Here is a 27051-nt window from a genome sequence, read left to right on the forward strand (position 1 = left end):
GACTGTAGAAGCATTGGTACGTTTGAAGACGGTGCTAGAGAAGACTAATGGCAGTGTCATCGGCTGGTAAAAGGACAAGCCCATCCGTATTGGAAGTAGTAAGGCCAGAGTGCTCTTTAGAGGCAAAGATGGTAAGACTTTGTCTCACTTACCTTGGACATACTTTCAGCAGAAGCCGATATCTGGAGGAGGACATCATGTTTGGTGAAGAGGAGGGACAGTGAAAAAGAGGAAGGCCCTCCACACGATGGATTGATGCAGTGGCTGCATCAGCGGGCTCGGGCACAGGAACAATTGGGAGGGTGTCACAGGACCTGGCAGTGTTTTGTCCTGTTGTGCACAGGGTCGCGACTGGTCAGAGCCACTTCCGTTGCACCTAACACCACCACCACCACTCGTTCTTGCAACTTGAGATATGCTGACCACGTCTTCCTTTGGGGTTTCTAAGCCAAGAGGTCTTTGCACATCTCATTCTTGAGCTGCCATTTGAAATGTTCCTTTCGGCTCTTTGACTTCATCATTTCCACCATTTGCTTGAACTACTCTATGTTTAAGAGGATGGGTCACAGTTGACCAGATGGGCCCTAACAACAATGACACCTAGCTTCTCCAATTTTTGTTTCATTCAAAGACATGGGCCCATTTAGATTTTTGTGTTTTTTTAAGGGATTAGGATATATATACTATGTTACAATGTGTTCTCTTCATTTAAGATCATAGTAAGTGCTGTCTTTACTCTCACTTAATAGCAAATACAGCTTATCTGAGTCAGCTCCTTATTTCTACGCCTACTACAGGGCTTGAGTTATATTAGGTATTTAGGTAGCAACGTCCCAAGAAGTCAATTTGGGAATATTCACAAGTCCCTTTGGACAGGCCATTCCCAGGGTGAGGACAGACTTTTAGTGTGGTCTGGCAACTAGGACTTCCAGGCTATCCAGGCTGTCTGGGAGGGCTTCCAAACTCAAATATTTGGGGGGCCAAGAAATACAAATCAGAAAAATCACCAAGGGACAATATTTGGCCACTGTGGGAACAATGTCAATGTCCTGTCAAAGGGACAGCTTCTTTTCAACTGCAGCCAACACTGTCCTACAGGGCAGGGATCCATTAGCTGACCTTCCAAGTACTTCAGAAAGGCTGGAAATCCAAATTCACGTCTAAACTGTCCAGGCCATTAAAACCTTGATTCAAGCCACAGTAAATACATTTTCAGGGCAGTGCTGGCTCCTGAGCAGGCTATCTGTTCCCTCTGCTGCAATGCGTTAACCTGGCACCTGCAATTCTCCAGCTAACGGTAAATAAAGCAGGGGAGAGGGAAAGGAGACGACAGGACAAGTCCGCCTTTCAGGTCACATGCTTACCCCCATGAAGACACATCACACCATCCCTATATTAGGGCAGTGGTGCCCAAATGCTCTGATTTTGTCCCAGGGAGCTAACGCCATGGATGCAGATTTTTGGGGTTGTTGCAGATTGCGTGGGGGTGGGGTAAAGGGTGGCTAAACATCCTACAGCACATAGGGCAGCTTCCTGTAACAATGAATTATCTTGCCCAGAGAGTCAACAGCATATTTGAGAAATCTTATAGGACAATGGTGCTTCTCAACCTTGGCTACACATGGGGGCACTTTGGGAAAAAGAAAATGATACCTGGGTCCCACGCCGGGACAATTAAATCAGAATCTCTGAGACGGAGCCTCGGACATTAGATTTTTGAAAGCTCTGAAATCTACTAATTCTGATGGACAGCTAGGGTTCCGATCCATACGAAACCATGAGTTTCTGGCATATGAGAGGCTCTGGAGACCCAAAGCCCATTAGTAGGCCCCCGGAGATCCCCTTGCAGAGGGGTCTCGGGGAGATGAGCCAGTCAGGGTGCAATGTAACAACGACGAAAAATACAACTTTCCTCTAGTTCCTAAAGGCTTCCTCCCCGCTCCCACTACCATGACTCGAATTCGACCTTGCAAGTCTGGCTAGACCAGAGGATGTACACTGGTACAGATAGGAACTGAAAATCCAGGGAATCCAGGGCAGATGAGTCCTACAGGACCAGTGGTGTGAGTGGCGATACTGGGAGGGTAGAGGGAGAGTGGGTAGGAAAGAGGGAACCGATTACAAGGAACTACATGTGACCTCCTCCCTGGGGGACGGACAACAGAAAAGTGGGTGAAGGGAGACGTCGGACAGGGCAAGATATGACAAGATACCAATTTATAAACTATCAAGAGCTCATGAGGGAGGGAGGAGTGGGGAGGGAGGGGAAAAATGAGGACCTAACGCCAGGGGTTTACGTGGAGAGGAAATGTTTTGAGAATGATGAGGGCAATGAATGTACAAATGTGCTTTACACAATTGATTTGTGTATGGATTGTGATAAGAGTTGTATGAGCCCCTAATAAAATGATTAAAATAAAAAAAAGAGGCTCTGGTGGTATAGTGGATTACGTGTGGGGATGTGAACCACAAGGTCAAGAGTTCCATCCCACCAGCTACTCCCCAGGAAGAAGATGTGGTTTTCTGCTCCCATAAAGCCGTATAGCCTCAGAAGCCCACCAGGGCGGTACTACCTGGTCCCACAGGGTTGCTATGAATCAGAATTGACTGTGGGACAGTGGTTGGGTTTTCCCATCGTGTATGCAGAAGAGTCATCTTCCTTCCTTCTAGGAAGCTCCTCCAGTAGATGCCCCATAAATCTTCATTGCCTGAATCAGGGAGCCCTGGTGGCACACTGGTTGAAAGAGCTTGGCTGCTCACCAACAGGTCAGTGGTTCGAAACTATGAGCCATTCTGTGGGAGGAAGATGTGGCTGTCTGCTTCCATAGATTCCAGCCTTGCAAACACCATGGGGCAGTTTTATTCTGCCCTGTAGAGTCAGGACTGACTGGACAGCAGTGGGGTTGGTTCTTGCTTGGAGAGAGGGGTCGATTAGTTGTTAATATTAACCCCCTACTAGCTGCTGTGCTGGATTCATATGAGATTTTCAACATTGTATTGGTGGCTTTTTTTCCTCTTTTTTTTTAAAGTCAATTATTCAGTACATCAAAAGGAGACAACTTCCACAGTCAGTCAGTAGCATGCTAACATACTTTCTGCTGGAATAATTACCTCAGAAAGCGAAAGGGTACAGAAACAATCTGGGCAACATACTCCTGCTAAAGGAAGCTTACAAAATTAACTTTTGTCACCCCTCCTGCCTCGAATTGGAAATCGTGTATTAAATGCAATCCTGGCAATATCTACTGCTATCATTCAAGAAGTTATGAAACAGGAAAATCATCATCATTTTTTTTAAACCAAGAAGCTAAGTCTAATATTAGAAACTTCCTACTGTTAACCACATTTCCCAATTGTCAGAATTATTTGATCGGTGATTTATTCAAACCTCATCAAATCATCAGCAATTTGGCGAGCCTTGCTGGAAGCCCTAAGCAGTGCCAGATGAGCAGGGGTGGTATTCCTAGCATTGGAATTTGCACTGTCTAACCTAACGGCCTGCCTGTGGCTATTAATGGACTTTGGCTCCCTGGGGCTCCCTGAGATCAGCACAAGGGCACTAGCCAAGCATTCAGAAGGCATAGGGTCTCTGGTCAGAGCCATGACTGGCAATGCACACCTAACCATCTACCACAGAACCCTCTCTAAGGATGCTGGTGGCACATCTGGGTAAGTACTGGGCAGGGTGAGAACAGGTGCTGGGGCAATGAAGACTCAGAGGAAATGACATGGTGGGAGGTTTCCCAGAGGAAGCAGAAGACAGAGGAGAAGAACCCTCCACACAGGGGTAATGTGCTTGAGGAGTGGAAACAGTCAAGCATTTGACTACTAATTGGAAGGTTGGCCATTCCGGTTCACCCAGAGGTGCCTCCCAAGAAAGGCCCGATGATCTACTTTTCAAAACCCAGACTCTGGAAACCCAATAGCACACAGTTCGACTCTGACCCCCCTGGGCTCACCAGGAGTCAGCAGACTCCAGTGGAACCGGTTCTGTTCGGCTGCTGCAAGGGAAAGAATGGGATGTGGGCAGGCCCGGTGGCCAGGCAGAGCCTGGGTGTGTGGTGGGAACTGAGAGGTGTTCGGTAGAGCCAGTAGTTGCGAGAAGACATGCGGGGGAATGGTGTGACCAAGGCTGGAGGGGCAGCCTGGGCAAGATCGTGAGGGCTGGAGGGGAGGTCTCAGCTACGCAGATCAGGTAGGAAGAGGTTGTTGCATACAAAGGAAGCGCTCTAAGCAGAACTTTCCTCCTAAAAGGTGAAGTTGCTGAAGGCAGATGGTAGACACTGCCTTTGGTGCCAGGTGGACCCTGTGTGCACAGGCGGGCTCTGCCACTTTCTGCTACGTGCCCGTGAAGAAGTCCGGAGGCAGGGGAGAAGAGCAATCAGGACTTCAAAAGGTGGGTGGAAAGATGACAAGACAGAATGACAAACGGGGCAAAGGGTGTGGATGCCGGAACTGGTGGGGCCCGGGCGAGGCAGAGGAGAGTGGAAGGAGGGGGAGAAGTCGCATTTAGTCGGTGGCAGATGGCGTTTGAGATGTGTGGAGACGAGACAGGCAGGAAAAGAGGGGGGAAAGGGGAGCGACCATTCCAGGATATACTCCACACTTGACAATTTCTCCAAACCTTGTAGCAAAGATCTGAAAGATTTTTGCTGGGTGTGGGGTGTTGGCCTGAGAGGCTTCTGACCATGGATCAAGCTGCCGTGAGCTGTTAGGGACACGTGGAAGCCCTCGCTACCTGGCCTGTGACAGGTTCTTGACAGAGCTTGCTGTTGCTACTCAGTGTCACGGCTGTGGCTGTTTCGGAGGCAGACCCGTCACTGGGCCCTGCTGTCACCGGCAGCCAGGGTCTCTGGAGCGCGGTGTCTGTGCGCAGGGAACGTCAGCCCGACCCCACCGTCTCCCACAGCAGCTCTGGGGTTTCGGACCCTCCGCCTTATAATTGCAGCAGAATCACCTCCTGCCTGCACCCTCCGGGAGACACTGCGGGGTCTCGGGCAATGTGAAGAAAAGGCAGGTGTCTGGGGAATAAAGGGTATGTTTGAGGTGAGCTGAGGAGTTGGAAATCCAGTAATTGCATTCTGCAGCTTTGCTGTCTCAGCAGCCGGGAGCAGCCACGGGCCTGATTAGGCTCTTATTCAATGAGACTTGTACATGCAATTTGGGGGGAAATGCAGTGTTTAAGATACTTTTTGTTGCTGCTGTTCAGGGCATTCTGTGAAATAAAGCCTGGCTTGGTCTCAGGACACCAGTCTCCCTTGGGTCAATTTCATTCCTGGGACAGGACAAGAATGGAGACCCATTTATAATCACCATGCTTTTGTATTTAAAACGCTAATGAAATTGTTGTCATGAAAAATAATAGCTTGTGGTTTAATTTTAAATGTTCTCAAGGCCCCATCGTAAAAAAAAATCACTTCTATTCATATAAGGAAAGTGCTTGATAATCTAATTTTTTATAAATCCCCCCCCCCCGCCCCCCGTAAACCCCATGGTGATTTATTTTCTCCATAGAAGGCTCTTATTAACTGGCCAGGAATCTAAATACTAAAAGCAAGGGCAAACAAAATCTTAGAAGATGAAAATAAATGATCCATTTTTCTTCTCCTCAGGGAAATTATTTGTGTCCCCCTCCGCCCGCCCTCCAGAAAAAAATGCGGGATGTGGAAAGAGGGGAAATGAATAAATCCACCCCGAAAGCAGCCACTCAGCCTTCATTGCATCGTCCTTCCATTCCTGGGTCACATCGGCATGTACCCGGTCCTTGTGGGCTCAGCCTTGGGCTGCGGACTACGAAGTCAGTGATCCCAACCCATCAGCCCCGCCAAGGGGAAATCATGAGGCTACGGGTTCCAGGAACGCTGAATGCCCCAAGCACAAAGCAGGGGAGCTGGACCAGGGGAGTCGCACAGAAAGGCTGAAGGCAGAGACATGCTAATCAGGATGACTACCTCTCATCTTCTGGTTGACAGAGTAGCATTGGGAAAAAAAAGAAAAAAATGCTTTCAAGTTGATTCTGACGTCCAAGAATCTCCGTGTCCCTTTGAAACAACCACTACAACTGAAAGAATACCAAAAAACCTGTCTACGGCCATACCCACTGAATGTGCCCGATCTCGTCTGATCTTGGAATCTAAGCAGGGCCAGGCCTGCTGACTACTTGGATGGGAAAATACCAAAAAGCCCCAACCAGTTGCCGTGCACCAATCCAGACTCAGGGCAGGCCCGGGAGCTGCCGAGCACATTTGTGTCAAGGCTGTGACATGTAGGAGACAGGCAGCAGGCCTTTCTTCCAAAGTAACGCTGAGAGGATTTGCCCACCCACCTTTTAGCTGATAACAGAGTGTGCAACACTTGGGGCACCTTTGGGACCTCTCCTTGGCCATGCTAGGAGAGCAGTCTGGTGACAGAGTAGAAGACAGACCCTGAGCGGGCCACCCAGAGCCCGGAGGCTGGTTCGGTGGCTACTGCACTAGTCCAAGCAGGCGCATGGGACCCCTTCGCCAGCCTCATCTGAATGCAGTGCAAAAACAGGTGCAAGAAGACCGACTGCTCAGGTGGGAGCAACGTGCTGGAGGGGCCAGTTCTCAGTCGCAGTTTTCATGAAGAGAGTACCCAGAATGCCACGGGCATCTGCCATTGTAAAATTCATGCTAGGAAGGCACAAGTGGTAATAATAGGCACATTCATAAAAGTGTGCCGAGGGACTAGGAAAAGGCGGGCGGCATCCAGTTGGGAAGAAATAGTAGAGGGAATTGAGTAAGGACGGAGTTAGTGCCAGGGACTCTTAGGCTTGAGAGAATTCTGCCTTGACAAATGGTTGTCATACTTCTGGTGCTGGGGAGCTCACCACTTGTAGAGGCCTCTCATTCCATCCAGACCCTTTCTGAGTGCCTTGGATTGAAACCTTTCTCCCTGGCTCCATGTGTACAGCTTCCCTGGTACACGTGTGTAGGGGACTTTTCACTGTCATGCGGCGAATGAAGTCCCTCGGAAAGTCAGCCACTTGATTTAGCCAGTGGTTACACTGAGTGGCTGCCTCGTCTTCCCCCACTGCGACAGAGCTCTCTGTTAGATCAGGGCCGATGCTCAGAAAATGACCCGGGGCAGGAGAATACTGAATGGCGCACACATGGTTCCCCCCTCACCAACCTAGCCCTGGCCTTGGGCTGTAAAAAGCTACTTTGGCTGCTGGGGGTCCCCTGTCCCACCCCCAACCCCCAAATCAGGAAGTCACTGGTACCGTGCTGTTGCAGCCAGCAAAGCAGGCAGACAGGTAGGTGATCCCATCGGCTCCGCACACTGGGGTGAAGGAGTCGGTCTGGCATTCACAGTTCTTATTGCAGGGCGAGTAGGGGTCCAGGGCTGAGCCGGGCGCCGAGCTGGAAAAGAACGGAGAGATGCAGCCCATCAGACAGGCTCATCCAAGCGGACCCTCCCTTCAACAGCCCTCTGCCCCGGCCCCTTGCCAGGAAGCATCACGTTCGTGTCTGTGCTTGTGGAGTCCTGACCCGGGCCCCATTCCTTCACCATTTCGTTTGAATCCTCGCTGTCCTACAAGGACTGGCCAGAGAGCTGCGCAGGTTGTGCCCTGCCCATAAGCACCAGGTGAGCAGGGAGAAGGAGCCAGCATTCCACAGAACCACCTCACGGAGAGGTTCAGAGGCTCTTCTGCATCATGAAAGGCACAGCCCCTAGCCTAGAACCAGGGGGCTGAGAGGGAGGCAAGGGCGAGGAGGCATCTTCTCGGACTCAAGATGAACAGGCGTCTCCTTCACCTCGGAGACTTTTGAATAAAACCTGCCAGGGTCCGGAGGCTTTTCACAGGCATACAGAGGAGGAAGACCACCGGGACCTGACAATGGCTGTGCTGGCCCTGTCCAAGGAGCGGCATGCATTCTGCACTCACGTGGTCTCACCCCATGGAGTGGGTGCAGCCGTAGTCTCGAGTTTACAGGTAAGGAAGAGTTTACAGGTAAGGAAGTGGGGGCATAGACAGGGTGAGCTACCTGCTCAGATGTACATAATGTGTACCATAAGAATGAAGGACTATCTTCCTTCCTTCCTCTGTTTCTCCCTCCTGCAGACTCCTTATCGCCCTCTGTCTGGGCCCCCTGGACTATCAGAAGCAGACGTGGACCACACCCTGAGATCTGACTGTGAGTCTAATGACAGCTTCGGATATTTTAAAGGATTGGTAACATTCCATATTCTATTGTAGGCTGAATTTTACAATAAAACTTATTGTCCTTTTCTACATTCATATCCTTCCTAATGCCCAGCGCCAAACATCATCTGACTTTGTCTCCCCGGCACTCCTGGCTGCTCTGGGCGAGGGTCCTGTCCATCGGTCGGTCCCTGGGGACATCGAGATCCCCCTCCCGCCCGGGAGTCAGATGCAGCTGTGCCTTGTCTCTTCCAGTCATGGCCACTGGGGACGAAGCTGGTGGCACTCACACCAACCCCTGGCAGGAAGTCCTGGTGTCCGGGAGGCGGGGGCAGAGCCGAGCTTGACGTTTCTGGAACTTACTTGTTTCCATAGGGAACAGTAACTCCAGCCACAGGACCCGTGTCACAGCCCAGGAAGAGGAAGGAGACGTAGCAAGCCGTGGACACCAGGTTCACGAGCATGGCCATCCGAATGGCGCCGAGCGCAGACAGGCTGAGCTTCTTCACCAGGAGACCGCCCAGGAAGATTCCCAGGCAGGCGCATGGAATCGCAGTCATTCCTGGAACAAGCGCAGAGTGGGGGAGCGTGAGTAGGAAGAGAAGTGGCCAACCACAAGAGGGGGCCCCAGGCAGCCCCGTCACTCCCTCCACAGTAATCTGGAGTGTTTGATCTGGGCCAATTCTCTGTCCAAATCCTTGGGCACAGATGTTTCAGTGCTCGTGTACTAAGCCAAAGGCTGGAGGTTTGAACCCACCTGGAAGAGTCTCAGTAGAAAGGTCGAGTGATCCGATTCTGAAAGGTCACAGCCATGGAAATCCCATGGGGTCATTCTACTCTCCATAGATGAGGCCACCATGAGTTGGAATCAACTCAGTGATGACTGAAAACGACCACCATTTCTGCCCAATTGCTGCCAACTAGACTCTGGCTCATAGCAACCTCATGTGTGTCCAAGTAGAACTGTGATCTGTGGGACCGTCGTGATGGTTAGAATTTATGTCAAATGTCGCACAGCTGGGTAGAGCCCAATCTACCAATCAGCTCTTAGCTTGATGACATCTCTGTGGGGGTGTGGCCATTGTGTAAGAGAGGCCCTGAGCAGATTCAAGCTCCCTCTTGCTCTTTCGAGATCTGGACCCTGTGTCTGGTTCGCCTTCTGTTACAGCGCCTGCAGATCTCAGGAGCCACCAGTGGACTGCCAACTTCAAATAGGTTTGGCCAACCTCGGGTTCACTCAGCTCTGCACCCGCCATCTGTAGCCCTCCTGCTTCGTCCTCCTGCTTCTTGTTCATCAGGTTTTGCAGCTACACGCATCAGGGGAAGCTTCCATCTGACCTACAGACTTGAACCAGACTGGCATAACAACTGCTACAACCGGGTAGCCATTTCTTGATAGAAATCTCTTTCTCTATTCACACGCGTGCCACTGGTTTTGTTTCTCTGAGAATCCAAACTAGAATTGTCAAAGACCGGTTTTTCAGAAGTGGGTCACCATGCCTGTCTTCTAAGACACCATCTTTGGATGGAAATGAAATTCTAACCTTTAGATTAGCAGTTGAGCGTACCACCATACCACACTAGCACTCCAGGACAGCCAACGAGCTTTCTTTCTACCTCTATCTATCTATCTATCTATCTATCTATCTATCTATCTATCTATCTATCTATCCATCCATCCATCACCTATCTATCTATCTATCTATCTATCTATCTATCTATCTATCTATCTATCTATCATCTCTCTACTTTTGCCCTAATGCGCTTATAGAATTACAGAAGGCAGATATATAAAACACATCACAATGAGCCTCGGTGCACATACCTATTATGCTGAGTGAGTCACTGTGATTGATGGTTAAGGCTGTGTGTCAACTTGGCTGGGCCATGATTCTCAGTGGTTTGGCAGTTCTAATGTAGTTGTCCCTCATGTTGAAATCTGATATAATAACCTCCAAGATGAGATCAAGCAAGAGCAGTCACTCGATTGAAAGGGAGCTTACTCAGGGCTGTCACCTGCTTCTAATAATAGGAATATTCTTGCAAAGTTCTCCTGCTTTGGGGGGATCTAGATCTGGCACTTGAATCATCATCACCTGACCTCTGGCTCTTAGGACTTGAGCCAGCTGCTTGTCACACTGCCTACTGACCCTGGGATGCCTTAGTCTCTACAGCCCGAGTTAGCAATTTGCCCTCTTACCAGCCAACCTCGGATCCATTTGCCTCCACAGCCAGCAGGTTGCCATCTGACCTGCCTATCTTGAGTTCATCAACATCTGTAGCTACGTGATTTAGGAGAAACCTGCAGCCTAACATCTGACCCATGGGTTTGGAATCTTCCCACCTCTACAACTTCAGGAGTTATTTCCCGAGATGAATCTTTCTCTATATGCATGTATAAGCTTTCCTGGCTTTATTTATCTAGAGAGCCCAGCCTAAGACATTGTACACCCTCCAGATTTCTTAGCCCTGAAACCTACACCGTGGTCTAAAGAGTGGCTTAAAGAAAAGAGGAGGAGAGTGAGACTGCAATGGACTTGGAGTCTTGTGACCCACAAGTTCACTTCAAACAATAACACACGCACACACACACAGACATTGTACAATCACAGAAAATTCACACAAGCGATGAGGCAACAAAGGTGAGGCAAAGCCAGGTGAACTGGAAGGTCAGTGTCATCAACCAGTGATATGCTGTGTGCTTCTGAGGTTAATCGGTAAGAAGACTCAATAGGGTCTGGGTCTTTGCTCCCCTCTTTTAATTAGGCGAGGGAGTGCTGTGGACAAGTTTGGTAGCGATTTCTCCCTTGGGTTCCAGAACTCAGCAGTCTGTAAAGACAATGTTTGAACCAGTTCTGTTCCTCCTAAGGAAGCATCATGCATCAAATCAGCATGTTGTGTGATTCTTGGGGAATAACTGGCATAAACCTATTTCCTTTGTGCCTCTTATACAAGGCAGCAGGAACATAAGCCTGCTAGTCCTGATTCTCAGATACTCGGGGAATTCTGGGAAGATCAAAGGACCCAAGGCTTCTAATCTCCTAGCTGGTGTTGCTCTCTCCTGATTCATTTCATCTGGAACTTGGCTTTTCAATGACTAGCGCCACTCACTCACAATGTAGATTAGACAGGCCTGATTTTCTCGGCTCCGCAGCCTCCTCCTTGCCAATCAACAGACCTCTAGGGCAGTAGACTGCATCCATTGGCTAGTCTATGCTCCGGGAATGTAAATTCATGTGACTGTTAGGGAAAGGAAGATGACACTGGGGAGGGATGCTGCAGGAAGACAGCACAGGCCCATTTTAAACCGGCGCACAACATCTCTATTAGCCTGTGTGTTTGTATCTGCTGCTCTTGGACATCTATGCATGGGGCCTACCCTTCTCCCCCTTGGGGTAAAAGTGATCATGGTCCATAGACCCATACAGCCTGACACCCTCATGCCCCTTCCACGGGGCCTACAGCCAACCATGCCGACTCCTCCTCCTTCTTCCTGGGAGGCTACAGCCAGCTATGTCCACTCCCTTTCCTTTCTCTAGGCCCCAGGTTCTGCACTTGCTGTCCCTGCTTCTTGGGACAGTCTGGCCCTAAATGTTTATTTGACTGGTTGGGACCCTTTGCTGAAAGTGGCTCCCGTGTCCGACTGACTCTCTGAGACTCGTTGTTTCTTGCCTTGTTCTACTGCCTTCCCGGCTCTCCCATCATCCGAGGATGTCTTGTTTAATATTAGTATCCGAGTTTCTTACTCTCTCTTCCCCTGCTAGGATGCATCCTCCCTAAGGACAGAGACCCTTTCTGTCCTGCTCAGCCCAGCACCATCCTGCTCTATCTGGATGGAGAGGCGTCCAGAGTGGGTACTCGGAATCATTTTCTGAAGGACCCAAACGGTGACAGATTGAATCCAGGTGACTGAACATCAGTGACAACAGGTCTACACCCAGGAACTGACTTGAACGGTTTACCTTCCTGCCAGAGACAGCTGGAGGGGGACTTCTGGTGACGGCAGCTATAGCGATCACAGGCTTTGGGCACCCTCCTCCCAGCTACTCTGAGCCTCCTACTCCAGTCCCTCATGGGCATGCCTTCCTACCACTCCAGGCAGCTATCAGAACACCCCCAAACTCTGTCCTCCTTACCCTAGGCTATGCAAATTGAGTCCTTTTGTCTTTCACTCATAAACCGACCTCACCCACCACTGAATCCACATCCAAACCCAGTGCTCCTGGGTGGATTCTGCCTGGAGTGCTACAGAGTAGACCTGCCCCACACGGTTCTCCTCCTCCTCATCTTTATGCAGGCAGATCGCCAGCTCTTTCTTCTGCAATACCATGGGGTGGACTGATGTTCTGACTCAAAGAGCCCTGATAGCACAGGACAGAACTGCCCTGCAGGGTCGACAAGGTTAGCAGCCTTTTGGGAGCAGACGGCCAGTTCTCATCCCTCACAGAGCCAAGGTTGGAAGCGCTGACCTTACAGTTAACAGCCAACCACTTACAACCAGTGTGTGACCAGTGGGCTCCTTTCCAGGTTCGTATCAAGTGCAGACTGCACTCGGGGCCTCGGGGCCCTGCAGGTGAAGTATTGTCTCAGGTGATTCTCATTCTGCTTCCAAAGCCTTTCTCTACCACCTCGTTGTCCACGGCCAGCCCTCCTTGCAGACAGCTCCCCAGTGCACACTCACTGTGGGGTGACACCCACCACAGCGGGGCGCAGGGCGAGGGCAGGCTGTGAAAGCCCAGAAGGACGATGAGGGGCTGTCTCTGGGCGGTGGAGATGCACCCCACCCCCAGCACAAAGCCCTCCAAAAGGCAGCCGAGCCGCTGGCACAAGGAGGTGAGATTGTTTTTTTGACCTTCTGCCCCGTACAGGATCAATCTGTTTGTCGATAGAAAAGTTAGAAATCTGCTCTGAAATAGAACAGAGGCCCCAAAGACAGAGCCGCTGTGCAAAATATATCAAACTTTAATTAAAAAAGAGATGCATCTTGCCCTCTCTCTGTCAGGCAGGTATTAAAGGGCCGATTGCATTTTGCGAATACCCAGAAAATAGTGGGTGGAAAAGGAGCTGTTAATACAGAAGGCAAACAAACAAATAAATAAATAGCGCTTGTTCTACTCTAACAATTCCCAGGGAGCAACATTTAAAAACAAACAAACAAGCCAAACCCCACTGTTGTCGAGTCTACTCTGAGTCCTGTCTTCTCAGGCTGGCATCTGTGTGGGAGCACACAGCCACATCGTTCTCCTGGGGAGCAGCTGGTGGGCAGGGACCATTTGATGAGCAGGGGGAGGTGCGACAGACTACGGTATATATGCTAAAGTACATAGATCTTAAAAGAATGGTGAGCTAGTTTATTGGGCCAACCTGGATGATAAACACATGTGGGGTTAATTGAAGGTCAGAGAGATACATGGCTTGGTGAGCCTAGCCTTTCTAGTTCTCAGGTCTCTTGCTTTCTGATGGGTGCAGGGTGCAGCTGCCTTAGCAGTTCCCTGCTTCAGCTGGCAAGGCTCACTTCCTGCAAGACATCCAAGGAGAAGCCACATGGACCTACCCCGATGCAGCCCTGGGTGCTGGAGCAGCCGTGTGGAGACCCCTGCCAGCGCTGAGATGCTTACAAATTCACTGACTCAGCTTTCCTCCTGCAGTTGGCGTCATGGTGTGTGTTTTGTGAGATGGAGGAGGACTTTTTGGACTGGTGTCGGACAAATGGGCTAATGTTGAACTTGTGGGCTTGAGCAGCACTAGGTTGGGATGTGCACTTAACCTTTATATAAAACTCTCTCTTACACACGAGTTTCCGTGGATTTGTTTCTCTAAAGTACCCAGACTAACACAAATGGCATGAAAAAAACTTGCATCTTTATAGACTTCTCTTCCCATTGCTTAAAAAAAAAAGGCAAAAACCAAGCTACAGAACCTGGGCTGCCCTCCCAGAAGCTCCTTGGTGCCCCTCCTGGTAAGTTTCCCCAAAGGTAACCGTTAGCCTAACCTCTGCCCCCTTAAAAATGCATGGCGCTCTTTTGTGTCTGATTTTCTCCACTCCCACCCTTGTGGCCTTGATCCTCTTTGGGACATCTATCCCAGTTATTCCTTTGTCATGCTGGGCCACCACAGCCCCTTGACCTATTCTGCTGCTGAGAACACTGGCTGATTTCCAGTTTGGAGTGATTTTGCATATTCTGGTCAATGCCATTTGGTGGACACAAACCCCCAGTGCTGTTGGGTTTCTGCTCAGGTGTGGAGCAAATGAACCACAGAACAATGGACATCTGCCTAGCCTTACGAAGCTCTACCTAAGAGAATTTTCCACAGTGACTGCCCATTGTACGTTCCCACCCTTAGAGCAGGAAAGCTCCAGTTGCGCCATGTTCTTGCCAACACTTGGGACTATCAGCCTGTGGCTGTTACAGTTCCTTACTCAGTGTGGGTTTTAGGTTGAGATTTAGTGAAGGGTGGCTCATGGGAGGTTGCACGCACCTTCTAATTTGTTCATTAGTCATTTTGTAACTTGCCAGGTGTTTCAGGGGACAGCCAGAAAATCTCACTTTGCCTGTCCCTCTCGGAGGATACACTGACCTTGTTTACAGGGAAGATAAAGTCTACAGGGCGGTAGCACCTTAGCATCTTCACATTCCGAGGGGTTTTGCCGCTCTCTCAGGAGCCACATTCACACCTCTTTCCTTTTCTGGGAAACAGATGCGTGTCCATGCCAGGCGGGCCCACCTACCCTCCCTACCTATATTGCAAATCATCTTCTCCCGGCTCTTTCCCCTCCACTTGAAATTCTGTTCATGTCTTTTCTGTCCTAGCAGTCTCCACCCCTACCCATTGGTCCTGACACGCCATTCTCTCTCCTTTCTTCCACAGCTAAGATTCTGGAAAAGATCCTGCAGCCGAAATCTCCTCCTCCTTCCTTGACCTCAATTGTGCACCGTAGTACAGTCTGGGTCTTCCCGTTGTTAAAGTTCACTGTGGAATGCCAGCCTCGCCTTGCATGGCCATGCCCATTGCCAATGCCTCCTTCATTCTTGGAACCACCTCTTCCCCCAGTTCCCACAACCCACCTTCTCTGGATTGCTTCTGAAACTTTTCTGCAGAGCATTTGGCCTCTGTTTCCTCGAGGTCACTACTTGGCCCTTTATTTGCTAATTCTATACATTTTCCTGGGATAACGTCAACTCCCACATCAACTGCCCTCCCCATGCTGATGGCAACCAGATTCATATTACTAATCCAGACCTCTTTCTTGACCCGCAACCAAATATATGACGGAGGGATCTCCACAGCATCTCATATTCTTCTGATACACCATGGGGATTACAATCAATGTCATGAATCAAAATCTGCAGGAATTACTAAGTGGAACATCCATTTGTTCTGTAAACTTTCACCAAATTCACAATAAAAAGTTTTAAAATGTACACAGATTTGCATGCAAAGCCCTCCACACAGATCTGATCTCTCTACTTCCAGTTTTCACCAATGGTACCATCAGCTGTCCAGTTCAGAAACCCGAGAGCCACTTCGGCCCTGCCCTCTCCACCTGCTGAGACCATTCTCCATCCATGACATAAATGACCCAATTTCTCATGGGAGGAGATTGGTTTTCTTCAGCACACCAACTACACCTAATTGGAAGCAGCTGTCTGTTGTTTCTAAGGAGCTCTGGCAGTGTAGTGCGTTATGCATTAGGCTGCTAACCACGCGAACCATCCAAACCACACCAGCCACTCTGAAGGACACAGAGGCGTTCTACTTCTATAAAGAGATACAATGTCATGAAATCCACAGGGGCCGTTCTACCCTATAGGTTCAGTTCAGCCCTATAAGGTCACTATGAGTCAGAGCCTTGATTTGATGGCAGTGAGTTTTTGGTTTTGGTCTGTTGTCTCTGACTGAGAAGGATTGCAATCTCATGCCTGAACTTAGGGATAGATTAGTTATGTCTGCCACAGGCACAGGAATGAGTAGGGGTGGGCAGCAAATGAACTGTTGCTGTAGATTTTATGCTGCAAAAAAAAAGATTCTTGCTTTCTCCCATACCTAACCCAAACCTTCTAAATTTTCAAGACCCATCTTTATTCCTTTCTTCCTTAATCCTAAAAGCTACAAAGCCAATTCTGACCCATGGCGACCCCATGTGTGCCGGAGTAGAATTGCACTGTACTCTGTGGAAGTAGATCATATCTGACCCTGATTTTCCAGGTTACCCCAATCAATGGACTTGCCATACTCTGCATGGTTTCCTATGTGTGCGCTGTATTTTGACTCTTTATTATTGTGGGCTGTTTGTACTTGCTTCACTTGGAAAAAAAACAGCTTGGGCATGCAATACGGAATTCCTTCTGTGTCGGGACCAGGTGTAAACTGATGAGGCAGACTCAGTGATCCTGAGAGATGCTGTGCACGCCAGCCTCCCACTGCCTTCTCAGGAGGATGAGGAAGTGACTCACCGAGTAGCTGGTTGGCAGAAGAGGTGGTGAGGTTAAACTGCTGCTCCAGGTACTTCCCCAAGAAGGCAGCGAAGCCGGCCACCACTGCAATCTCCATGCAGGCAGCCAGGATGATGCACGTGAACACGGGGTTAGAGAGCAGGTGCTTGGTGACCTTCGGGATCACTGTGAAGAGAGAAAGAGCCGAGGTCACGCATGCATGCAGGGTACTTCAGCTCAGCGCCTCCTGCTTCAAAGGCCCCTTCCCTTCGTGCCCCACACCAGGAGCCAGCTGTTTGCTCAGGACAGAACCGATACCTTGTCATTCAACAGTGGTTCCCCAAAACTTGGGCTTCGAGCTCTATCCCAAACATAATCGCTTCTCACCACCTCCTAGGGGAATCTCGGTTGGGGGTCAACCTGAAAGACTGACTAGTTTCCCCAGAGAGTCATTTCCTGTCCCACAGTCTGGGGGATTGGGTCACAGCATTTTTCTGCTTAACACCTTATGACGAGGACCCCCTGTCCCATCTGAAAGGAAGCCCACACTTTGTATGCTGCTCCGTGGTCTGCTCCTTGGTGAGCTGATCATGCCCCCACGAGGCCCTGTCTCCAAATCAGGTCTAGCTGCATCTCTTGTGCACGAAGGTCCTTTCCCACTCAGGTGGGAATTTGGGGGTCCCCTCCTTTTTCTGGGCTCTTTGCCCCCCAGATCTGTGCCCTGCATGCTCCCGGTTCCTCCTCAGGAAATCTTTTCTGGTCATCCAATAAAAGCTGGAAGCAGCCTCCCATGCCCTGGATGTCCAGGGCCCAGATGAGTGTTGAGGGACGGCAGAGGCCCTGCACCACATTAAGTACCAATGGAATGCATACAGGTCTTTCTGAGGCCCTGGGTCTCAAGACTTCCCTGTGCCTATAAAATGGAAGGTTTTATAATATCCTTTTATAATGTTGGGTTCTTCCCATGGTTACCTGCCCTAGTCTGCAAGGTGGGGGAACGTAGGGGAATGAGGAGAGCCTCCTTATTTCAATAGCTGTGCCATGCTTTTAGCAAGAATGCTAAGTGAACAATAACAGACAGGCCACATGTGTGCTTGTATGGCTGTAATAGTCTCTGAGGACATGGCAGTAGTTCCGCAGTAGAATTCTTAATTCCAGAAGGACTTCTGGGCTCGATTCCTGGTCAATAGGCCTGAGTTGCTATGGCACAGGACAAGTTTCAGTGGCATTTCCAGCCTAAAACAGACTAGGAAGAAAGGCCTGGTGGCCTCGTTTCAAACAATCAGCCATTGATAACACCATGGGTCACCCTAGTCCGATCATGAGATGATTTCAGGGCAGTCTGTGTTTCATTCCCTTGAACATGGGGTGGCCATGAGTTGGAGGCCAGCTTGTGGGCTGTAAACAGTAAGAACCACAGACTAGGTAAGTAGATTTAAAGTTATGTCAAGTTTTGTTAATAATAGGTGATATCCAACTTGCACAAGAATTACAGAGATGGCACGTCAGCCGCTGAAGTTAGGGGAAGACAATTCGGCTGGAATCATAGTTTGAGGCATGGGCTATGTTTGTTTCTATTGGTGTAAGTCAAACAGAAAAGATAAGACACAGGGTCCCAGTGCCAAGTTTAGGATGAATGGCCAGTACCCATGATCAACAGGTGGAAAGGGAACACAGCAGGGTGTTCCAAAATGATAAATTAGCCAGCTGTCCCAAAGAAGAGAGCTAATTACACAGGCGCCATCTCATCTCCTAGGAGACGAAACCTCTAAGTGGCCCGACTAATTAGAATAAAATAATAATAGGGACCACATAAGTTCTTAATAACATGAACAGACAGATTCAATAAATCAACATGATGGTACAATGAATCAGGAACTGGTAGATGTACAAAACTTCCTATTTCATTCCCGAGGAAGACACCACGTCTCAAATGATAATCTACCTGATGGATAGGAATGTCAGAGCCCTTCGGCACAACTAAAGGACTTCAGGTGGGGACTGGACTGAGCCAGGTGACAGGAGCCTGGAACCACCACGGACCGAGCAACCAGATGCGATCTCTCAACCAACCATCTCTCAATCCCGACAATAATTGGATTGTAGACCTTGTTGCAATAACTTTTTACAAAATTCTCCAGGCCTTCGCAAAGCACTCATTCTGCATCGAGTTGTGTCCCTCCCAAAGCTCTGCTGAAACCTTAACCCTGAGACCTTTCCATGTGACCCTGTTTGGAAACAACTTCTTCAAGAGGTTACCTGTGAACATGAGGTCACTCCAGAGTAGGGTGGGGGCCCTAATCCCACTGATGCGGTGTCTTAGAATAGAGACAGGGACAAGACAGGTGTCTGATGAAAGACAGAAAGACAGGGCTAGAATGACTAGGTCACAACAGAGGCTGCTGCAGCTGCAGCTAAAGAACGCCATGCCAAGAGAGTCTCTCAACGCTGGGAGAGAGGAGACACTTGGTCTCTCGGAAGGCATCAACGGGGTGAGACCCTGTGTTTAACTCTGGTTTCCAGCACTATCAGACAGTGTATTCTTGCTCTTTAAGGCACCCACTTTGTGATATTTTTGTGACTAATTCTGGGAAGCAAGGATAGCAATTCCTGGAATAAACAGAAATAAAAACTAAAGACAGTTATGGATGAGAATCAACAGAATACAGAAACCACATCTAAGGTTATTCAAATGAATATTCAACATAAACACTAAGAATTCAATCGTTTCTATACCTAAAAAATGTGACTTTTGATTTTTATTGATTTTGTTGAAATATTTATATTAAAGCTTGAAGAAATATATAATGTATTTTCTAACAACAACAAAAAAAATACAGAAACCACTTTAAATCCATAAAGCTCCTATATTTGCACCGTACTTTGTTTTAAGTGTATTGATGTTCATGTGTGTGTTGTTGTTGATTGTTACAGGGTTTCCAAATACTCGGAAAGGCCTAATATTTTTACAAAAGTCATTTCAAATAAATGTTTAAACCCTGTGCCATCAAATTGATTCCAAATCGCAGAAGCCCCACAGGACAGAGTAGAACTGCCCCCTAGGGTGTCCAAGGCTGGACATTTTTACTGAGCAGACGGCTTAATCTTCCTCCCAAGGAGCAGCTGGTGGCTGGCAACTGCTGCCTGTGGGCAGGAGCCCACTGTGCCCCCAGGTCTCCTTAATACACGTTTAGGCATGTTTACACTTAAAGGCTTTATTGCCATGTTGGACATTTTTCCTTTGTTATACTTTTTTTTTTTTTGTAAAGCACGTACAAGTACTTAGAGTGCTTTATTGACTGACTGTGTAATGTGTAAACCTACTGCTTGCTTAACAAATATAGACCAAAATTCACTGCCATTGAGTTGATCTTGATTCATTGTGACCCTGCATTAATCTGGGTACTTTAGAGAAACAAATACACAGAAACTCATGTATAAGAGAGAGTTTTATATAAAGGGTAAGTGCACATCAAGAAAACATCCCAACCCAGTGCTGCCCAAGCCCACAAGTCCAACATTTACCCATATGTCTGACACCAACCCACAAAGTCAGCCTCCACCTCACAAAACAGACACAATGGTGCCGACTGCAGGAGGAAAGCTGAGTCAGCTCCAGCACCCAGGGTTGCATGGGGGTAGGTCCATGCGGCTTCTCCTTAGGGATGTCTTGCAGGAAGTCAGCCTTGCCAGCTGAAGCAGGGAACTGCTAAGGCTGCTGCACCCTGGTCCAACCATCACAAAGCAAGAGACCCGAGAACTAGAAAGGCGAGGCTCACCAAGCCATTTATCTCTCCGCCCTTCAATTAACCCCACACGTGTTTATCGCCCAGGTTGGCACAATGAACTAACTATCTCAGACCCTCTCTATAAGATGAATACAAAGGGCATAGACAGAGGAAGGTGCATGATATTTATCTTCATGTAACCCCTGGGATATCCAGAATCCCTTATCATAAGACACAAATGAGTAAAGGCCAATGTGCTAGGGTGTGTGGTGCCCTGTGTTGGTGTCAGGTGCCTGGGACAAGGTCATGTCATGACCTGGTTGGTCATTGTCACGACACATCAAGCCTCGCCCTGTACACTGAGTGGTGTGCAGAAAATGGTGTCAACAGTGCCATCACTACTACCTCCGTGAGGTGGATGGCTTTAAAAGCCCCTTGCTGATTATACATTGTGGTAGATAATAGATAGCACTGCTCCTTTGTGCTTTTTTTGAAATACAGGTAGGTAAACACTGGAAATAAGGCCCTTGATGAACAAGCAGGTTAGGGGCATTCCAGGAAAATGATCCTTGGCCCCACTTGGAGCATGGGCTTCATTCCCTTGGCTAGCCTAGAGACTCTTAGGGTTCAGGGTCTCGGGAAGAAGGAAACCCCACAGTCATATTGGCAGATGAGTCACACATGAATTTGGTAACGACACCAAGGGAGATTTTGTTTCATGGTATAATCTGTCTGAACCCAGTAGCTCCTTGCCTTTGGTCTGGGTCGCCTTGGTTGGTTCCAGAAGGGCACTTGCTTAAGCTATGGCAATTCCAGTTAATAGAACACGTTTTAATAGTCCATCAAGCAATTTAATTATTCTAGGGTGGGTGGGGGGATTCAGTGGGAAGGATTCCTTGTTCAGATAGCAGGCTGCCTGCTATTGCCTTAATATCTAATGACTCCTTTCTCCTTAGATTAGAGGTGAAACTCATTGAGTCTGAGAATCCTCTGATTGAGGACCCACCGATAACTATGCTTCTGGGAGGGGGGGGGCTTATCTGCAGGAAGAAGGCTTCCTCTTATGCTCAGTTGTTTTCTTCCTGGTTCCTCCCCCCACCCACCCCCCGCCCCCAGTTTTACTGGGGTGACTTACATGTAACACTCTCAAAAGACGCCTTTTCAAAGGGTCTGCCCACTCTCCAAAGTCCCCATTTGCTTGAAAGATGGTATTAATTAGCTCGATCCTGGGGCTAGCCCAGTTATTCAAGCTTTTTCATTCAAATGGATTTTTTAAAGCGCATAAAATCTGACTTTGCAAGGAGGCAGTGCCTAATGAGGTGGCCCAAAGTAACAGCACCTGTGAACCAAGGTCACACCAGGCCCCTGAACTAAGGTGACCAGATTTTAACATTGGTAAAGCGGGACACCATTGATACAACTCATATCCTGGCAAAATAGCCACATGGCAGCCAAAAACCGTATACTAGCTTGTCGTACATTCTTTCCAAAAATCAGGACTTTTTAAAAACACTGCAGGATGCAGGAAAAATTGTTAAAAATCGGGACTGTCCCTCCAAAAGCGGGATGTCTGGTCACCTTACATGAACATCTATCCTCCCCCTGAGCTCTGTATCCCCCTGCTGGGAGCTGAGTCTCAGAAGGGAGGTGGGACAGGGCAGCCAGGTGATCTTGAATGATATACACTCACCAGCCAGGAAAGCACTCCGACTCTCAGAGGGATCATGGTGCTGCCATCACACAATGGCCCAATAGTGGGGACAGGGGTGGGGTGGGGTGTGAGTGAGAAGAATCTTTAGGGAAGACTTATTTTCTACTGCTGGTTTTGGGGGTGTAGCAGGCTGAGTGCTAGGATGTGAGCTGCAAGGTCCATCGTTCAAATCAGCCTGTCTCTCCACGGGAGAAAGATGAAGCTGCTTGCTCTCATAAATATTTGCCACTCAGAAACCCTAAGGAGTAGTTCTCTGTCCTATAGGATTGCTATGGTGACTCTAGAAGTCTGAGTCCACACAACAGCACTGGCAGGTAGGTGGTGGGTGATCTTGGAAGACGGTGCCATAAGGTTGAGACTTTCTGGACGGTGGCTCCTTCCGGAAGGAGAAGAGGGTACTTTGGCACAGGACTGGACTATGTACCCAATACCACTGCAGTTGCGGACACAGAAACCACATCATCCCTACTTACGGCAAACCTGTACTCTTGGCCTTGGGGCCATTCACATCTTTGGTGTAGCAGTGAGGAGACCAAGGCCGAGTGAGGTCCCAGAGCCAGGAAAGCACAGCAGAAATCCACAGCACTTAAACAAACAACTAGCCCATCAAATAAACAAAAACAACGCCCCTGAGTTGATTCCACATCCAAGTTACCCTGCAGAGCCGGAAGAACTGCCCCCCAGGATCCCTGAGGCTGGAGGTTACATGTCTTTACGGAGCAGACAGCCAACCTCTGTCCCACGGAGCAGCTGCCACATGTGTAGCCACGGCACTATCAGGGCCCCATTCACCGGGTGTTCTAGGTGTTTGTTGGGGGTAAGGGTGGGGGGAGACTTTAGGAAGTGTTTTTGGCTGAACTGTGTTCTCTTCAAATGCGTGTTGGAATCCTAAAGTCTCTGCCTGGGGATGTAATCCTGTTTGGAAACATGGGCTTCTTGGTGATGCTAATTAGAGCACACCTGAGTGGGGTGGGTTCTAACTCTAATCACTTCTGAATAGACCCACGCCAACCGAGACAGATGTCATGGGAAGATCCTACACCGGGCAAGCCAGCAAGGAAGGGCCTGACAAGACCGAGGCCTTGACTTCAGGAACCCTGCCCCCCAGAACTTTGAAACTGACTTTCTGCTCCGTAAAGCCATGCCCTCATGACAGTTCTGTGACCCAGCACTAGGAAATTAAGCTCAGTGGATCAGACCCTTCTGAGACACGCGGATTAAGGTGAAGTCTGCTGTCTTCCTTTGCAGTGGGCTTTCACGGTGCCTTCAATACACAAACATAACCAACGACTCTCCGGGAAGGTCAGATGGTATACAGAGAGAGCGTTTCTCACATTCATTTGGCCACGTAACCCCAATTTCTGTTGTTCGTTTTCTCTCAAGCATCTCAGAGGGCTGTGTGTGAAGCAGCCCTGAGTGGGTAGTACCGCCTTCTGGTTATTTCTACACTCCTTCACTCAACAAACCTATAAGCATCCACGAGCTGTGGTATCGAGCTAGGTAAGAACCTTCAGCCGGGCTTCTGTCAGTTGCTTTATGAAACAGCTGAGAAGAAGCACCGTGGCCTGTCCTCCTGGGTCCCCAGCACTGCCTCCATCATCAGCACTGCTGCTAGCATCTAATGGAGACACTGACCGGGCTGGGCCCTGGGGACCCAGAGAAACCACCCCCGTGACACTGCAGCTTATAAGCTGCAGCCTGGCTCAGGTCCCCACCTGCTTGGAAGGTTAGTGATTTGCTTTTCTATAGAATCAAGGAAGATTTCAACAGGAAATCCACAGGAAGGGAGAACACAGATATCACACACACATTCTCTCTCTCTCTCTCTCAGCTGTTTATCCGGTAGAACAAGGACTCTCAGATCACCAGGCTCCTCACAGAGCAGTATGCTTAAAGGCGCAGGCCCCTAATTAGGAAAGCCTTGGCCAACACCAGCTGTGATCTGGAAGAGGATGAATGAGGCCTGGCACAGACACAGACACAGACGCCAGAGGCATGAGCTGGGTCCTGCAGGCCGGCCAAGCCTCAGTGCCCACCGAGTAGTCAGCAATACTATGGTGGGGGGAAGAGTGTGGCTTTTGACCAGGCAGCAAAACTGACCAAAAGATGCGCATGTAAGGACACTAAGTTCAAGGTCACTGGGCAAGATGTCCTCAGCCTCTGGGCTGACACCTGTGATCCATTGACCAGGTTCCAGGCTGCATCACTGGTCCCGCTCAGGACAATCTGGTAGACCAGTGTTTCCCAGCATGGACGCCACTGTCCTGCAGGGAGGGCTAGAGGAATCAAGTGGGGCTGGAAAAGGAGATACTGTCACTTTATCCTGGATTATGGGCTATAGCACAAAAGGGTTTAATTGCCTGGGGGTTGGGGGTATGGGTGGAGGAGGGAGGAACAGGAGCCGAGATTTTTTTTTTTTTCAGTAAAGGGAGGCTAGGTCAAAGTAGTTTGGGAGCCTATGCACTAAAGCAGGGGTCCTCAAAGTTTTTAAACAGGGGGCCAGTTCACTGTCCCTCAGACCCATTGGAGGGCCGGACTATAGTTTTAAAAAACTATGAACAAATTCCTATGCACCCTACACATATCTTATTTTAAAGTAAAAAAACAAACGGGGCTAAAACATCCAGCGACCTGGATAAATGTCCTTGGCAGGCCGCATGTGGCCCGCGGGCCATAGTTTGAGGATGCCTGCACTAGAACATCAGGCTGTGCCAGTACTGGCAGGGAGGTGGCTCTGCCCTCGCTGGTAGGCAATGCCCTCATCCAGAAGATCCCTTGTTCTAGGGGACATGTGTGCCATGGAGTGGGCAGCTGGGTATGGACACACAGTCCAAGAGCCGGTCAGCACCTGCTGGTGCTGCTTTTCCGTGAGAGTCTGTTTACTGCCAGAAGAGGCAGCATGAGTTCAGGTTAAGAGCAGAAACATCGAGGTGTCAGCCAAGGTTCAAATGCCCTTTCCTTCTACACCCCAATGTCCTCGTTTGCAGAATGGTGCCAATTTCACACAACACAAGCTTGATGAGATTCAGGAACGCAGCACATCAGACCCAAATGTGAGCTGCTAGTGCGTGTGTGTACACTCAAACCTATGTGCACTGGTGGAGGGAGGGCCATGGTAGGTAAGAAAGCGTTCCCATTTACTCATTCATTCAAGTAACATCACCCCCGATCAGGCATCATGCTATGCACAGCGAGTGGGAAGACGAATAAACACTTGCTCTTTGGAGAAACCATGGCCCTTGGCAGACAAGCAAGCAGACCTCCAAGCGCTTGGCGGAGGCTCTGTGGACAGCAGGGGAAGACCGTCTCTGGGCATGTGTGTAAAGGGGCAACAGGGGGGCTTCTTAGAGAAGGTGAGGACCACATTCAGTCCAGAGAGGGAGGAAGAAGGACCTTCCAGGCTGCTTTCAAAAGCAGCAGCTCAAACGAGTGGCGCAGTTCAGGGGCTGTACAGAGCAGGAGAAGGAGGGTAGATGGACGTGTGGCTGCAGAGGTGGCCAGCACCTTGCTCCAGAGGGACTTCAGGACAAGTGCCCCAGGGATAATTTCCCAATAAATAAAGCAAATCCATGGCTGTGAGATGCAGTACACTGGCTGATTCTAATGGTCTGCTGGGCCAGCCCCTCCCATCCAGGTCTAGCCTTTCACAGAAGACCCTATAAAGGCAGAGCATCTACTGGGGTCAGGGCACCACAATGGTGTAGCCATGGCCCACACAGGGCTGACCACGCAGGTGAGGGCCAAGAACGGCCACAAAGCCCCTGGCACAGAGCAGAGACAGAAGGTGTGGGGGAGGTGTGCCTTGAGAGATGGGGCAACAACATGGGGCATCCATGAGATAAGGTCCTTTTCAGAGCTGGGGCTGACAGGCAGCCACAAGGTGAAATGTGAAGATGTACCTTGGAAGGGCAGGCTGGAGGAGATCGCAAAATTCCTCAAAGCCAAGCATTTTTCCCCTTGCTGTCTCCTTTATGTAATGGTTATGTGGGTGACATAGGGACTCTGCTCGCTACACGATCTTGTGTTAACTTGACGGTATTGAGAGTGAAGGGGTAGAGTCTAACCTGTCAATCATGCCACAGATTGATGATGCCTCCTGGTGGGCCTGGCCTTCTCATGAGGAACGTCCTCTCTCTCTCTCTCTCTCTCAGCCACACTCAGAGAGCTGGAGGAGTCATGAGATGCTTCCACTGTGAGATGCTTCCACTGGATCCACAAGACGTTGCACCCACTGGCCTGTGATCTTCCTGCATCTTGCATCATTGCATGTGCTGTGTGAGTCTGAAGAGGGATTCATGGGCTAATATTGGGATTAGGGGCTAATATCAGAGTATGGACTTGCTCCAGAGCTGGGATATTTTATTGATGCATAATTACATCTTGATAGGAAGTTCTCTCTTACACATATATGAGTGTCAATATATCTGTTTCTCTAATGAACCCAGACTCACACAGGACCTGGTGAGAGTTGGCGGTCAGAGGCTGGAAGAAGTGTCAGTTTGCCCACAGTGTTCTGGAACAAGACCCTGGACATTCCCTCCCTCACCTTCTTGTCTTCTTGTTCGGGTTGCAGTCCCACAGGGCAGCTGGCTTCCCTGGAAATAAGACCTCGTAAGACCACATTAAGGAGCCCTGGTGGCGGAAGTGGGTTACTTGTCGGCCTGCTACCCACAAGGTCAGCACTTTGAAGCCACAAGCGGCCCCATGGGAGAAACATGAGGTTTTCTGCAAAGACGTCCAGCCTTAGAAATCCACAGGGCAGGGCCGCTCCACTCTGTCTTCGAGAGCGACCTGGAACCGACCTGATGGCAGTGAGTCTGGAGCTTTCTGTGAAACCCGGTGTTGGAGGAGTGGACCAGACACAGACCCACAGATGCCAACTCTCCTCTCAGCTTTTCCATCTGTAAACGGGATTCATCCTAAAATGCCAACCTTTCACAGCTGTGCGGAGGACTGAAGCAGAAGCCACAGTGACGGCAGAGAGGAGTTAAGCAATGCCACTGAGTCCCC

General features: G+C 49.4%; 1 protein-coding gene across 1 annotated transcript in view; it reads right to left on the reverse strand.

Annotated features, from left to right (window-relative positions):
- SLCO3A1 (solute carrier organic anion transporter family member 3A1) overlaps positions 1-27051 on the reverse strand; it is a 151351-nt gene that overhangs the window by 46161 nt on the left and 78139 nt on the right. Inside the window, exons 4-6 of the mRNA XM_004709866.2 lie at positions 16624-16788; positions 8531-8729; positions 7244-7382 (exon numbers count right to left, since the gene is read on the reverse strand). Of these exons, the coding sequence (XP_004709923.2) occupies positions 7244-7382; positions 8531-8729; positions 16624-16788 (503 nt within the window). The remainder of the gene's footprint in view (positions 1-7243; positions 7383-8530; positions 8730-16623; positions 16789-27051) is intronic.

The sequence above is a fragment of the Echinops telfairi genome, unplaced genomic scaffold, assembly GCF_000313985.2.
Source record: "Echinops telfairi isolate 266 unplaced genomic scaffold, ASM31398v2 ScPeMD7_7409;HRSCAF=8447, whole genome shotgun sequence".
NCBI classification, from domain to species: domain Eukaryota; kingdom Metazoa; phylum Chordata; class Mammalia; order Afrosoricida; family Tenrecidae; genus Echinops; species Echinops telfairi.